This window comes from Grus americana, chromosome 11, assembly GCF_028858705.1.
Source record: "Grus americana isolate bGruAme1 chromosome 11, bGruAme1.mat, whole genome shotgun sequence".
Lineage (NCBI taxonomy): Eukaryota > Metazoa > Chordata > Aves > Gruiformes > Gruidae > Grus > Grus americana.
Window position 1 is genome coordinate 24,279,299 of NC_072862.1, and position 15,391 is coordinate 24,294,689.

Consider the following 15,391-nt stretch of genomic DNA (forward strand, 5'->3'; position numbering starts at 1 on the left):
GCAGGGCACTGGTGACAAAAATACTCAACAAACACTTTGAAAGTAGCCCCTTGGTTCATATATGCTCGAACAAAGACCCGAGTGAAATGAGTTAACTGCAAATATGTGCTCTTTGTACATTTTTGTTACAGAAATACAGTTAAAAGTCAGAGACAGTTAAATCTGAGAGTAAACACTGCATTTTAAAGACTTATTCTGCCTTTTGGAAATTTCCATTGAAGATTTTATTTGAAACCATACTAGTTATTAGTTTATACTGTCTAAGGTAAAAAAAAAGTTCTAAAATGAGTGGTTTGTGGGCAGCCATATTTTCTTTTGCCAATTTGCAAGGATTTATTCTTTACAATACAGAACATACCTACCCCAGATATTATTGTAGCTCAATGTTGCAAGTGTACTGTAAAAGCGACTGCTTGCTTTACGGTGGTCATGTGAATACAAGCTATTATGTTTTAAATTCCTAAGTAAATACATTCATAACCCCCTCAAAACAGTAACCACAGCAGTACATTTTGTACAATGAATTTTGAGAAAGATTATTTTGGGAAATCTTCTTTCAAACACCTACTCCAGATAGCAGGTAAAGTATAGGAGCCAGATGGTATCCATAAAGAGAAAGTAGTACCACTTCACATCTTGTAAAAAAGCTGAAGGCTGCACCTAATTAACAGTCACTGCGTCATCATCAGTCCTTGTTTATTTACATTTTGCAGCACCCAAGGTGCCTGTTAGCAAGTGCAAACCTACTTGAGAAAGTAAAACAATAAAGATGTTCAGCTTCTTTTTGGATTTTAAATGTAAAAGTGATTGCATTTTTTTGGTTTTCTGGTGAAGAGAGCATTTACTCATGAAACATCAAAATGTTTCTTTGTAATACAGTGATACATAAATAGCTATTACAGTCTAATTAAGCAGATAAATTCCATTTTCAGCTCTACAGGGCAGAATGTTTGTACACACAACAGGGATATGTCTGTTGATTAAGAAAATCTGGACTTTAACAGGACAGCTATTGCATGTACATCTATAGTACATTACGCATATATATGCATACTCCTTTGTACAACAGCTTAATTTTAGGTGCACAGCGCAGTCTAGATTGCTGCAGCAGTCCCTCAGTGCTGGAAGCTGTTAATCTGTGTTTTGCAAGCCTGCCTTTGTCTCCAGGCTGAGGTCTTATTGTATTTTCATTACTTATTAAAAATAGCTGGTAGTATTGTGAAATTAGTGGGATTAACCTACTTTAAAAAGGAAATTAGGTCAGTTACTATATTCACGCCCAGCCTTCAACTCTCAGGTATTGTTACAGCTCTCTTGCATCCTACAAAATGGGCGGTTTCCTGTGGAAAACACAGATCTGCGTGCAGTAGTCTGCCCACCCCACACTCGGACACAACACTGAAACAAACATGGTGGGGTAAAGGCCCCGTCACTTGTTCTTCAGCTCTGCTGATACAAACCTGTTGGCCAGAAAAGAAACACGACTTACTGTGGACTGTTAGAGGTGCTCCATTAGTAGGTTGTTTGCGACGGTGAAGACAAACTGGGCTGTTACATACTTCCGATATGTGAAACGCACCTAAAAATCAGACTTCAAAAATTTTTTGAGGTTATCTTCACCAACGCACCTAGGAACACCCCTTCCAAACCTACCTTACCTGAAATGGAGGCTTAGATGAAACCACCACTGACAGAAGAAAGGTCTCTGCCAACCACCAAGCCACCGATCCCCTCTGGCCGAAGATCTGGGGGGGGATGGGATGGGTGACAGTACCCTACCTGCAGTAATGGGTCTCGATAGCTACCCCGGCATCCGAAACACTGGGCACACCAGGAGAAAGAAGCAATTTCATGCTGTGTGCAACTGCCACTGTCTCAGGCTAGATGCTTATCTGCCATGCAACCATCAGGAATGCAAGTACTCACAAGATGACAGGCTCAGCAGATCCCGTCTCCACTCACTCCATCCTCACTTTGCTCTTGGCCCCTTACTTTTTTCACTACAGTTACTAAGTAAGTTCAGGAATTACAATTGTTCACTGAGGCTGGGGAGTGCATCCCCAAACAGATGGCTCCTGCCTCTGATCAACCACAACTCCCCAAGAGCTCCAGGACAGAGCTCTTAAGTCTGTTGCTTTCAGAAAAGCTTTTATTCTGCCCCCAATTTCCCCATGCCAAGGAATCCTCATAATTGTCTTCCCAGTAAAAGGACAAGATTGACTTCTAGACAATACACCCAGAGAAAGGCAGAGAGAGAATTACCCCTCTGGCATTTTCTCTGACAATTCCTCCTCTCCAAACCAGTTCACAATCATTCCCTCACTTTCACACTGAGGCAAGAAAATCAACGTGTAGGGAAAGCATTCTGCAGTTACATGTAATTTAGACAGCTAGCTATCTGCATGTAGGAAAAACAACTGGAAGTTAACAGTATGCTTTTTCTCTTCCCTCTCACCTTTAAGCTGATCTAAAACTAAGAGACAGCAATTTCTGCATATTAATTACTCTCTAGAAAAGGAGAGAGAGAAGAAAGAAAGTAGGACAAATCCAGACTGTACAGGGCATTCCTTTCTCTAGCACAATGAGCTGCCACAATTCAACCTTTGGCATTCCTTGGTATCTATTTCTCCTTTCCATGCGTACCCACACGCATAGATATTGCTGAGAAAGGCTGAATCAGCAGGAAGCCCAAGATTACTCAAGGAACATGAGAGCTGCTGTAGAACCACCCCCACAAAAGACCAGACAGAAAAGCCTCAGGAATCCTCATAAGCACCCTTGTGATTCCTTACTATGGTACTTTTCAGCAGATGACAGAAAGAAAACCTTTTCTGGTTTTTGGTGACTTTTTTTTTAAAAAAAAAAAAAAAAAAAGGTATCCAGAGAAGGCAGAGAACGAAGCAGAATGTAGCACATACAGATTCCCCATCCCCTCGGGTTAGCTTAGAAGTAAATGTCCAGGTTACATTAAACAGCATCCTTTACAGTCTCTTTTGTCCATCTTTGTTAAGCAATGCAAGGGATAAGCAGGCAAATGAACATTGCCGGGGTGTCCCTGTGAATCCCACCAAGCTCGGTCTGACGACTTCTCGATAGAGCTTGTTCTCTTCCTGTTTTCCAGGATCATCTCTGCACAGCTGCCACCTGAACGTTCCTTAGCTGTGAAGCAGATCTGGATTTTGTAACATGATGTTGTTGCCTCAACATTCCCCAAAAGAAAAGTGTAGACTCAGAAAGAAATCCGTGACAGTAGCTGTAAGCAACACGCAGATCAAAACAGCATTTATCACTTCTACTGCATGTGACGTGTCAGCAGGTATTTTTTGTCTGTTAACACCACAAAGCATAACTAAGAAGCAGAAGCAAGTTACAAAGACATATGCAACCCAAATCAGCTAACACAGGTAAATCAAGGGACAGATGCCAACTGCAAGATGGACAACCTAAGAATAATAAGATATTTGCAACAGGTTTACTTTTTTATGGATCATTACAGATCAGAGTCACATCTTCACTGTGTAATAAAGGCTCATTTTGCATTAAGCGTCACTCCTCCTCAGAGTTAATGCCTTTAAGAACCATGGATAACCTCACTCCCAAATTAAATAAATACCACCACCACCACAACTTGTTTTGTAGCAACATACTATAACCCTGGCATTTTCCTCATCAATTGGAACATATCGCAGACAAACACTGTAAGCAACGAACTTGGAAAAAGGCACCCACCCCGCCACCCTCTGCATGGGTTGGTGGGCAGGACGTTCACACAAGCAAGGAATGACATTTTTGCAGAGCTCTTATGTTCTTTACCTTGTAGCAAACATTGCTCTCAGGGAAGAGAAGGTAGCAGCATCTTCTTTCAAAGCCTTCAGCTCATTTCGCAGCTTCATCATTGTCTCCGTAACCATAGCTTTCTCATTTTCATACTTGCTTTTTAAGTTGGCAAGGGCTACCTCTGCAGTCTATTGTTTGCCAAGAAGAACAGAAACATACTAGTTAATGAAACTCTTCACAAAGTGGCTGGCTGAGAGGTTTCTAGTCACATAATGAAACATTTACTTTTTACCAGAATGTTAAACTTCTGGTCAACTTTTCTTGTACAGATTAAATAAAATTTCATTTTTGAACACTGGAAGCAGATCAGACATTTAGGTCTCCCACTCCCGTTAACCGCACAGCAGCATCCAGGAAGTTACATGATATATATTTAGTGACACCTACCTCCAACTACTAAAAGAAATTAAACTTTCCATACTTAACACAAAGAACAAAAAAGTCTATTTAGTATCTTTATATTTAAATGCATTCATCAATTACTTGCACAGTTCACTAACCCTTACAGCATTTTGCCTATCTTACATTTTGGAACACCTTTATTAAAATGTGCAAAAGAAAACTGAAAGTATGTATATATTTCTTAAACAACACTATACTTTTTTTTTTTTTTAAGACAACTTCAATTTGCATTACTTTAACTTTAGAGGACACAATGAAGCATGTCGCATAGTGTCTTAATGGCAGCTGTTTTCACCTGTTGCACTGCTAATGTGTATCAAATGGCATGGCCCAATCCCCAAAGACTAATTTTACCTTTCGCCCCTGTTATTTTGACCACGTTCTTATATCACATCCTCATCTTGGAAGGCTTTCTTTTATTTTGCAATTTGAGAGAGAAGAGTACATAAGTTTAAGACCTTTAAGGGTAACTACTAGAATTCTTTCAAGTAGAAAATAAGATTTACCTTTTCATTTTAGGTGTCTTTCTTACATTAAACATAATCCGATATAATTCAGATGGGCAGTAGACTGAAGCTACCTTAAGCTTAATAAAAAGTCTCATGAGAAAAGCAAAAGTCAGTTAAAGCCCCAGCGCTCAGCTTTACAGCAGGAGAAGCTGTGTGCCTCTAACGAAAAAACGTGCTTCAGCCTTGCACCAAACAAACAGCAGCCACAAAAGCCCCGCTGAGTTGAGGGTATGGCAGTATGACCTCCAAGGCAAGTTCTCTTGTGTTTATGACCTAATTCCCTGACACTATAACCTTCATGTCTATAAGATCTGGTTACCTGTTTGTTGGCCTTCAGCACAGTTCTCAGAGTTGCTATCTGCTCTCTCTTGGTGCTCAGCAGAGACTTTAACTTCAGGATTTCTTCCATGAGAGCTTCCTTGTCTTTGTCCACCACTGGCCCAAGCTCTTGAGTGGCAACACGCTGCCTAGACAACTCAGTTGTTCTGTCCACAGCAGCCTGCAGGTGTTTGATCTGATCCCGGATTATAGCAATCAAGTTGTAAATGTTCATTGGTTCCTTCCGAGGATCTGACACGGGAGATGGCAGAGATGATACTGGAGATGGGCTGCTGTCACCGCTTCCATTCTCTGCCTTTCCTAGCTCTATAGTTAACAGCCCTTTAGAAAGAAGAATGGGAGACCTTCTTCCCTTGGTCTCTGGACTACTGCGTCCACCTTTACCTTCCTTGTAGTAATCCAGCATCACTCTGTTCGGAGTTTCGTTGTTGCACATGCAGACATGGTGGTATAAATTGGCCAGTTCTTCACTGAAGGTGACTAGCTCATCTTGAGCCACGCTGAGGCTGCCTTGTGTTTCTCCAGCAACATCACTGACTTTCTTCAGCTCCTTCTCCAGTCTGGCCACCTGTTCTCTATCATGCCTGCTAGATTTTTCTAGTGAGGTGATCTTTTCAGTGAGAGCTTGGCTCTCAGTTTCATATCTAGTTTTCTCTTCCTCATACTTAGACTCACATTCTTTGTATTTGGCCTTAAGATTTTTAAGTTCTTCTTTTAGGTCAGTAATCTCTGCCACAGCCACTTTGTACTTGCACTCCAGGATCTCTGGTCCATTGATGTCAACTTCATAATAGTCTCCATCTTCATGGCTATCTCGGTCCTTCTCATTGTCAAGGGCAGACTGACGTTCCTTGCTGACCTGGAGCTTCTTCATTGCGTTCAAGTTTTCTGTGAGTCTGCCAACTTTCTCATGCTGCTCTGAGAGGGCCCCCCGTGTATTTTCCAGCTGCTTCTGAGATTCCTGTAGCGTTGTTAACAAGTTCACCTTTTCTCTTTCCATCTGAAATTCAAGACCAGAGACATCTACGTAAAGGAAACTGTATCACTTAAATGGTTTTATTATAAGAGACAGCAACTTAGCCAAGGTCCATATGGTTACAGAAATCCAATCACTTGCACATTATGGAAAAGACTAGTTTTAAATTAAATGAAATATCTCAAGCGCAACGTTCCTTGCCAATTCTCTCTCATCTCCACTCCAAAGTGCATTTTTAATTTTTTTTTTTTTTTTTTTTTTACACACTTCTTCCATAGCTGATGGTCTCATTGTAAAAACATCCTTTCAGCTGAATATAACTAAAGTTTACTGTTGTCTTGCAAATTATCAAGCAAATATTAGAAAACATGCAGCTAGTCTACGGTGGAAGCTTGGAGCTTCATGAAAGACTCAGAAATACTGTGTCCTGGTTTCAGCTGAGACGAGTTATTTGTCTTTCTAGTAGCCACTATAGTACTGCATTTTGGATTTAGTATGAGAATAATGTTGATAACACACTGATGCTTTAGTTGTTGCTGGGTAGCTGTAGTGTCTACACTAAGCCAAGGACTTTTCAGCTTCTCAGGCCCTGCCAGGTGCACAAGAAGCTGGGAGAGCACGGCCAGGACAGCTGACTCAGACCGGCCAAAGGGATATTCCATACCGTATCACGCCATGCTCCATATAGAACAGGGGAAGCTAGCTGGGAGGCGGAATTACTGCTTGGAAACAGACTGGGCGTCAGATTGTTTTCTTTTCCTTTCGCATGTGGTAAGCCACTGCATTTGTGCATCACTTGTATTATTGTTATTACTGTATTATTATTCTCTTCCTTTGTTATCCTATTAAACTGTCTTTATCTCAACCCACAAGGTTTTTTCCATTCTCCTCCCCATCCCCTTGGCGGGGGGAGAGGGGTGAGTGAGAGGCCGTGTGATGCTCAGTCACCGGCTGGGGTTAAACCTTGACGTACTGAAACTTTTGAAGTTTCTCCGCTGAAAAGTTCTCATTTTGAAAAAATCCAGCATTTTTTTCTACAAAGGCTATTTCTTATAGAACACTTAAAAAAAAATGCTTGACAAAACTTCAAAACATTTCTACGCAACACAAATATGTACCTTGTTTCAAATTCTCCAACCTCCCAATACTACAAATACAACACAGAAATGCTTGGTACTGATTAAAACTTGATGTTCTTCAAACTAATTACAGAAAATAGTTATGGTGTACAGAACTCCTTTTCATAAAGATGACTGGAGTAGCTATCAATTTTTGAAGAAAATACGATCTTTCTTGCTAGTGACACAATGAAGTAGACACAGCATGTACTGCCCAGAAGATGCACTACAACTTTCCTCCAAACAGAGGACATGACTGCTAGCTTCTCTGCATTAACAAAAATCTCTATGGCTTTCAGCTGACAAACATTTAACATCCTCAAATTCTAAATCAATCGGAGCCTTTACAAATATAGTACATACTGTATGGTGGCCACACGAGATATTGGAAAGACTGAAATTGCAGCCCAAATAAACTCTAGCAGCAATTTGGAAATACATAGCTGTTCAGGAAACCCATTTACCTGTACAAGCTGTTGTTTCAGCTTCTGGATTTCAGAAATGTTTAATTCACTCAGAAGATCTGAAACCAGACTTGGGGCTGGAGGGAAGCTTTCATTTTTCTTGGGTGTCGATGTACTATTCTTGCCATTGCTGAGTTTGCTGAGGCAGTTTTGTTCAAATCCATTCATGATTTCATCATTATTGGGCTCTGTGGCTTCATCGCTGAACTTCAGTCCATCCAAAGAGATGTTCAGGTGGCTGTTGTACATGGAGTCATTGATGTTCATGTAGTGAGAGAGCTCCTTACGAAGATTGTTCTTCTGCTCCCGCTCTGTCTTCAGTGTCTCTAAGGCCTCCTCAAGCTGGCGTTCGGAGATCTCCTTCAGCCGTATGGCATCTTCTAGCTGGCTGTTGAGAAATTCTGTTTCCTCTTCAAGCCTTTTGATTTCATGTTTCAGGCCTTCAAACTCCACCTGGAGATAGACAAATGGAGGGGAAAACCACACCCTAATGAAAATGCCTGCCTGCAAGACACCAATAATTTTACTTTTCAATGTTTGATTTCACTAAATATGGTGAGAATATTTTTTTAGTTCTGGAGTCTAGTTTTGGCACTATTGACTGTCAACACTGCTTACATAATTTACCTTCACAGAGACCACGGAATAAAATTTCTAAGCAAACCATCGAATGAGCTGATCTATTCCAGCTTAATTAAGACAGGTGGTAGATACAGTGTGTTACACAAGAGGCATCACAAAACAGGCTTTCTTAGCACATTATGCAAACCATTTCTGTGTTTGATTAACAAATTCCCTGGCCGACCTTCCCACAAATTCAAGCTCAACATTTCCAAAACCCGGCATTGCAAAGCTATGCTTTGACACTCCGCTGCACTGCTGTTAGAATATGCCACCGGGCTTAAAACTGTTGGGACGCACCCAGCTATCAAATTCTGCTTTTATACATTCAAAATATAATCTTTTATCATTTCTGTCATCATCATTTCAGCACATCTTGAGAGTGCTACCATTCAGACTCTCCACTTCAGACTCATAGTGCTGCTACATGAAATTTGATGGCATGCTGTAAGTTTTTACCTGTAAAATTGCATTTTTTTTAAACCTCTCTTGCACTGAAATTATCAACACCAACCATTAGTGTAAAATTTGAATCTCTTGGGGGGCGGGGGGGAAAGCCTAAAGAATACCTCTTCCTTACCTTGAAAGAAAGGAAAACATACCACATGATATATGACCCTATTTATTTTTGCCAACTCTAAGGGAATTTTAGATGCCAACATACACCAGTCTGGCAGTGCTGAACCACACCCAATTTAAAAACCAGGAACCATTCACATTAATTCAGTTTTGCAAGCTAAGCCTGGGAAAACTTGATGACTACTTCTAGTCATGTCAGTGGGATAATTAAAGCTTAATAAAATTCATCAAGTAGGATTAGGACAAGGTAGAAAATTAAATAATCCCTTACCACAAAAAGAATTAGCTCTTGGTTTTATATATGTCCACTGAGCTCAAATATTTAAGATTGCAGTATATTTTGAAAGGTTTCAGAATACAAACACAGTAGTCGATAATTACCAGCAACTGACAAGATAGCATTGGAGGTTCAGCCTGGCTCAGTCCAGAATGGCAGTATTCTTGAATATCGTTATTTTAGGATGTGAACATGGAGCTGGGAACTTTCACTTGCTCCTCTGAATACAACGTATGAGACAAAAAAAAGGTAAAAACCAAAAGTAGCCAACTACATAGGTTGGATTTTACCAGAGCACTCTCTCTTCCAGTCTGCATCTACAGCGTAATAGCCCCTTCATCCCTACTGCATGATGCCAGGGCACCCAAACCAGCATAATTAGACTAAATATATTCAGGTGAGAACAGGTCCAACCTGGAACCCCATTTTGGGCACATCAGTGAGGCCAAAGTGATAAACATTGACATAGAGTTTCATGTGGAGATAAATGAAATGCATTCAATATCCCAAATACCTCTCTCAGTAGGGCACCTTTAATTCAGAACACTGGAGATCTGAGGCAAATCCTAATAAACTTTTGCTATGTGGTCACTACAACAGGTGGTATTAACCCAACTGTTTTCTTCAAGAGCTTTGTTTCAGGAATGTTATACCATTTTCTCAACTGAACCTTGAGTTTTATTTATACAATGAGACTGACAGGTACCTGAAAAATAAAAATAGCAAGTCCCCAATTGATAGATGAAGATAAGCAAGCTCTGCCAAAGACCACATCTACTCTAATTACCTCAGCAAATGATAACTCAGGGAAATTCTTGAGTTGTTCCAAAAATGCAGTTTTCTAAGATTCTGAAAACAGCTGGAACTGTGCAATTAAACACAAATTTTCAGAAAAGCAGTCACACAGGTCTGACAGTATAGAGCTACTATAATAGTAGTCCATTTTTAATGAAAGTAGCTAGAAGAGGAGTACGGAACTGGAGAGATAATGTAAGCGCTACGTAGCAATAAAAAACGTGTTCAGAAATACACCCAGTTACAGATACTGTAGAAGAGGGATGGATGGAGAGTATTGCAAAGAGACATTGAAAAAATAGCGTAGTGAAAAGACTAAACCATGTATCAAAGCAGACTGGTAGAGACTTCTATATGAGAGACAGAAGGCAATGGAAGGAGTTGGAGGTCAAAGTAGTCATAAGACTTTATTGCTTCTATGTATAAACAGTCAGAAAGGACTTAAACATTTTGGGACAACTCTTGGTACTAAAATATAGAGCTTATAGTCTCAAAAGCAGTACAAACATAGAAAAGAAGTGGTTGGATGTTCAAACAAGACAGAACCATGCCATAACACAAGAATTAACTGGTGCCACCAAAGCAACGCTCACTATTTTGAGAAACTTGCCTGATTTTGCTTCAGGACAGACACTTGTTTCTGGAGACAGATGTTTTCCTCTTCAAGCTCAGTGTAGTCTTGCAGCAAACGTGCTTCTCGGAATTTATACTCCTTAATATCATCTCGCAGACGGGCCCTTTGGATCTCCACATTCTGATTGACCTGGAAAAACAAACCCACCCCAAAAGGATGGTGACTTGATCAGCTACAGTTACATTTCAAAATGTTATCTTTCCTTAAGTGCACTAATCAATCAGATGCTATTCAAACAGAAACTCTTCCCCCCTCCCCCCCCCCAGCCCCGAAACAAAGTTACAGAAAACCAAGTCATTCACGCAATAATTAGATTTTGTTTTCTCGCTTCTCTTACAAATTCTTGCCCTTCTTGACTCCAAGAAAAGTTAATGAGCAAGCAGAGAAAGCAGCATTCACACCTATGTTGTCTCACTGGCTGTAACCAACAGACAAGAGATTTCCAGATCAGAAGCCAATGCCTGAATCTGTTAACACTTAAACAAGAAGGGCCTTTTCACAAGAGAAAGACATTTTTGCACATGTTATTTGCTGCTGCTTTTCAACAGACCTTTTCTTTATGCCCTTTTCTTTATGCCCAGTGCAATAATTTGGAAATACGTTCTAATGAATCCTTTTGGAGAGAGATATTGAGTTAAAGCTCAAATGAAGTCCAAGATCCTCGGTAGAAAGAAATAGCAACTGTGGTTGACTTAGAAAATGTTCCCTCCCCTCAGCCCCGAGACTTAGGCAAGACCTTAAAGCGAGACTTTAAAAAAATAACAAAAAATACCATTATTGTTTCAGGATAGATAAGAAGTAAAAATCAATATATTGGAGTAGTATGATCTTTAGATCTTTTGTGAATATACACAGGCACTTAAATAAATTGAGCTAGCACATATCCAGCTATGTGAATGGCTCACTGGGCTTAGCTCTATTATTTTCCAACATTATTTTTCTTCAAGTCATACCTTTAGATACTTAATTAAAATAAAGTGAAAAATATGTTCTAAAACATTAGCAGAAATATCTTTGGAGAAAGGCAAATATGCCATATGGTTGCCTAAAAAAATAGTATTCAGATATTTTAGCAGCCATAATTATGAAGTGACAGGATGGTTTTCCAAACAGTTCTAAATCATGAGCTCATGTTTGTTTTGAGCTGAAAGAGGCAGCCTATCAATTCAGGTAGTTCGGTTATGGCACCTTATTTCTGTTTTTATCTATCCAGCAGCCTAGCCAAGACGTGCTCTGGTATACAAACTCAGATTCCCTTAGTGTTCTCCACTGCTTGTTAGAAACAAGAATGTCAGCAATGACTAAAATATGGTCTCAGTCCTCTTGTGAGTGTGCAGCAGCAATACGCAGAAGGAATACAACAGGTATCAACAGGCACCTACAAAAAGCTAAGAGATAAAGGAAGTATTTGCAGCAGGAGCATATGCCAGGACTTAAATCTGGTGCATTCTGAACACAAACTCGGAATTGCCTGCAACTGTTAAGACCAATAAATTTAAATTATAGCTCCCTCATATGTCAAGTAGAGATTAGATTATAAAAACTTGTCTGCTTATTTTTAGCAATGAAGAGAAGAGCACTACTTCCCAGCACACTGAGAAGCTGTAATACATATTAATTTCTGAAAACAGACACTACGGTACAACAATGCAAATGAAAAGTTGCTACATCGCATATTCCACGCCTGAGCAAGCATTGGCTCTATCTTTGCACAAACCCAGGGCCACAAGGAAGGATGCAACACCGGTAGCTGAAGGCTACAGGCTGACATGAATTCACATCTTAACTTCTTCTCTCTTAACAACTGTGATGAAGACCTCTTGCCTTTGGCAGAAAGAGCCTCCAGCCAGATAATCCAAACTGTTTAACAGTTAGGATTGCAAAAGGCTCTTGCATTAAACTGAGTTTCATACAAATTAGATCTTATCTGTAATTTTTCCCATTCCCCACTAAGTGAAATGCAACGGAAGACCTCCCACAAAGCTACTGGCAAGCTTCTCCTCCCACCATTCAGGTTGCTTTGCTGCTCTTCCTCCCTGGATGATCTAATCTTTGCAGAGGTCAATGCCTGGAGAAATCATTGGAGCTGGTCTAGCTGAACTAGAAAGAATGGTTTCTGTCCAATCCTGCCTGTTTAATTCAGAGCAACAGTAAGAGCTCATTATTTAACGTGAAAGTTTTTTTGTGCTCTCTCTAGCATGAGAAAAATCTTTCTATTTCAATGTGTACAGGAAGGCCAGATTTAAAAATAGCTCCCTTGTTTCCTGATCAGGGAAGGAAGATATAACCTAAATTTATTGGCTGTTTAACAAGCTGTACATTCAGTTTACTCTTAGCATTTTCTCGTCAAATAAATGTGCATGCTTGCAAGCTGCATGGTCAAATTGGGTGCCATGCTATGTCATCTAACTGACCAAATGGAAGGACTTTTTTCTGCAGGCAAGAGAAGCTACTGCATCCTTCCTTGATCAGATTTTTCTATTGCCCATAAAGAAAGCAGTATTCATGTATTTGAAGACAGGCACACGTACATTGCACATGTTCTCACAGGTGGCGTTTTACACCTCCTCAAGTGCACAGACAAAGTAAGATGACCTATGGATGAGGAGTTTGAATGTTTCTGTGACTCTTGTTGCTTCAGTGGCTTAGTGGCTTCTTCCTTAAGCAAGCCCTGAGCACGGGGGAGAAGGGGAGATGGAGCACCAGGGGCATGCCTGGCTAGGCTCGCAGCTATACCAACAGTCACACCTCCACCCAATGCGAATCACATAGCTCTTATAATATCATTACCACTGTGTGGAGAATTGATGGCCATCAAATCCCGTTGAGCATTCATCTACCTGACAAAACCCCTCAACTTCTCAACCTAGAGAATATTCCTGCTACGCAGAAGCCGCTCGTTCACCCTGCCCAGGAAAAGACTGTGATACGAAAGTGATTTCGCCTCAATGGCCATAGAGCACTCTGCTCTTGCTTCTTGAGAGCTTGTCTTCAGCATTTTCACCCTTTCAGCTTTGCCTCAAAGAGTTCTGTGAGGGGCCTCTCCGAGCAGCACCGGTGCTAGAAATAGCAGGGGTTTCCTGAGACCAGTTTGAATCTGCCCTTGCCTGCACGTCAAAAACACAACCACTGGCCTTCATCGCTGCCAAAGAGCCTGCTCCTCAGCACCTACTTTTCTAGTACACCTCAGCATATAAAGTTATGTATAATTTAACTCTGAGAATTAAAATATGGGAGAAAAAAAATCCCAGGCAACTGGTTCCCTCCTTTGTTTTGGGCACTGCACAGCCTGACCAGAGCTCAGCCGCCAGGTCCCCAGCCCAGGGCTGATCTTGCAAGCAAAGCTGTAGCACTAGCACAGTTTCTGTTACCTTGAACTCCACCAGCTCATGAGGTCATGGGTCAGTTTGAGCTCCCCACTGCAGTAAACATGCTCACACCTAATTTCACATGTCATTATCATCAGAGTCAAAACCTACTTTGCCCAAATCTATTACTAATTGTAGGATCAGATTTAATGCTTCATGCAATAAGTATTTCTAGATATGATCATTCCTTCTTGTGTTCCTCATGGGAAGAATCCACAAAAAGAATGCAGACTCTTTGGAAGAAATACAGTGGAAAGGACAGCAGCTCACATATATTCTGTTTCTGGAGGGAGAAGAAAACCATAGAATCATAGAATCATTTTGGCTAGAAAAGACCCTTACGATCATAAAGTCCAACTGTTAACCTAACACTACCAAGTCCACCAAAATATTACATAAAATATCATCTCTTAGACATTTTATTAAATATCAGCATGAGAATTGGGAAGATTAGTCCTCAGACGCTTAAGTAACTTAGCGCCTTCTTCAGCACCTTGTTGTTCTGAACACTGCCTTCATATGCACAGCTGTCACTCCAACCTCAAAGCTACATCATCTACCCCGGGTATGGCCAGGCAAATTAAGAACTCACAATATGGACCATAAAGCTTTTCTATGCACAAAAAGAAAAATTCAAGTCAATCACTAGACATTAACACAATTAACAAGTTACATTATTTAGGCTACAAAGACCAGCAGTTGCAAGTTGTGTCTGCAATTCACAGCTGCCCATCTGATTTTAATTGTGTTTCCTTTGCACATGTGAGGACTGGGGTCCTGAGGCAAAGTATGACATAACTGTGTAATTAAGGGCTGGGATATAAAATACTCCTAGAACAGAGCCAAGTTAAGGTTGCATAAGAAACCAAAAATAATCTTCCCCTAGTTCTCAAGTTACAGGCTCTTAAATAATTTTTTTTGTATTACAGATATAGAACAAAACACTAATAGTTGGCAGGGGAAAAAAAGATAGAAAGTTCCATTAGATCCAACTGTTCATTATATATGAACAGGAGGTTTGGAAACCTGTACTTTCAGTACTGCAATAAAGATCACCCGTGTACAAGGCTGTTGGTAGCCCCTGGCAATGGGCAAACACTTTGGGGCTGCAGAGGCAGACCAGCAGCACCTCCTGGTGATGCCCTTCTTTGTCTCGTCTTCTTCAGATGCTGGAGCTACCTGACCTTCTCAGTTTTAAAATTTTGCCCACTCTGTTCTTACAGTAGAAGAACCATATAATAGTACAAAAACATTATTTATTTATGCAAAGGAGAAATGTAGCCTGGTTCTGCTTCCTCATTCACAGGAGAAACTGCCTCCAGTCCCACCTGCACCTATGTTATCACATGTGCACACGTACTGCTGCAGCATAAGGTGCTCCTTTGTACGAGGAAAGATTTATAAAACAAACGCCTGTAGGTACCATGGCTCAGGCAACCTCAAGTTGGGACAAGAAGCAGTTTTATTTCCCA

The 15,391-nt window shown here is 40.5% G+C and overlaps 1 protein-coding gene across 7 annotated transcripts in view; it reads right to left on the minus strand.

The window, feature by feature from the left end:
• Positions 1–15,391, minus strand: part of BICD2 (BICD cargo adaptor 2) — a 95,227-nt gene that overhangs the window by 13,287 nt on the left and 66,549 nt on the right. For all 7 annotated transcript variants that reach the window (XM_054837798.1, XM_054837795.1, XM_054837801.1 and 4 more), the window contains exons 3-6: positions 10,528–10,680; positions 7,646–8,098; positions 5,068–6,087; positions 3,814–3,965 (exon numbers count right to left, since the gene is read on the minus strand). In XM_054837798.1, the coding sequence (XP_054693773.1) occupies positions 3,814–3,965; positions 5,068–6,087; positions 7,646–8,098; positions 10,528–10,680 (1,778 nt within the window). The remainder of the gene's footprint in view (positions 1–3,813; positions 3,966–5,067; positions 6,088–7,645; positions 8,099–10,527; positions 10,681–15,391) is intronic.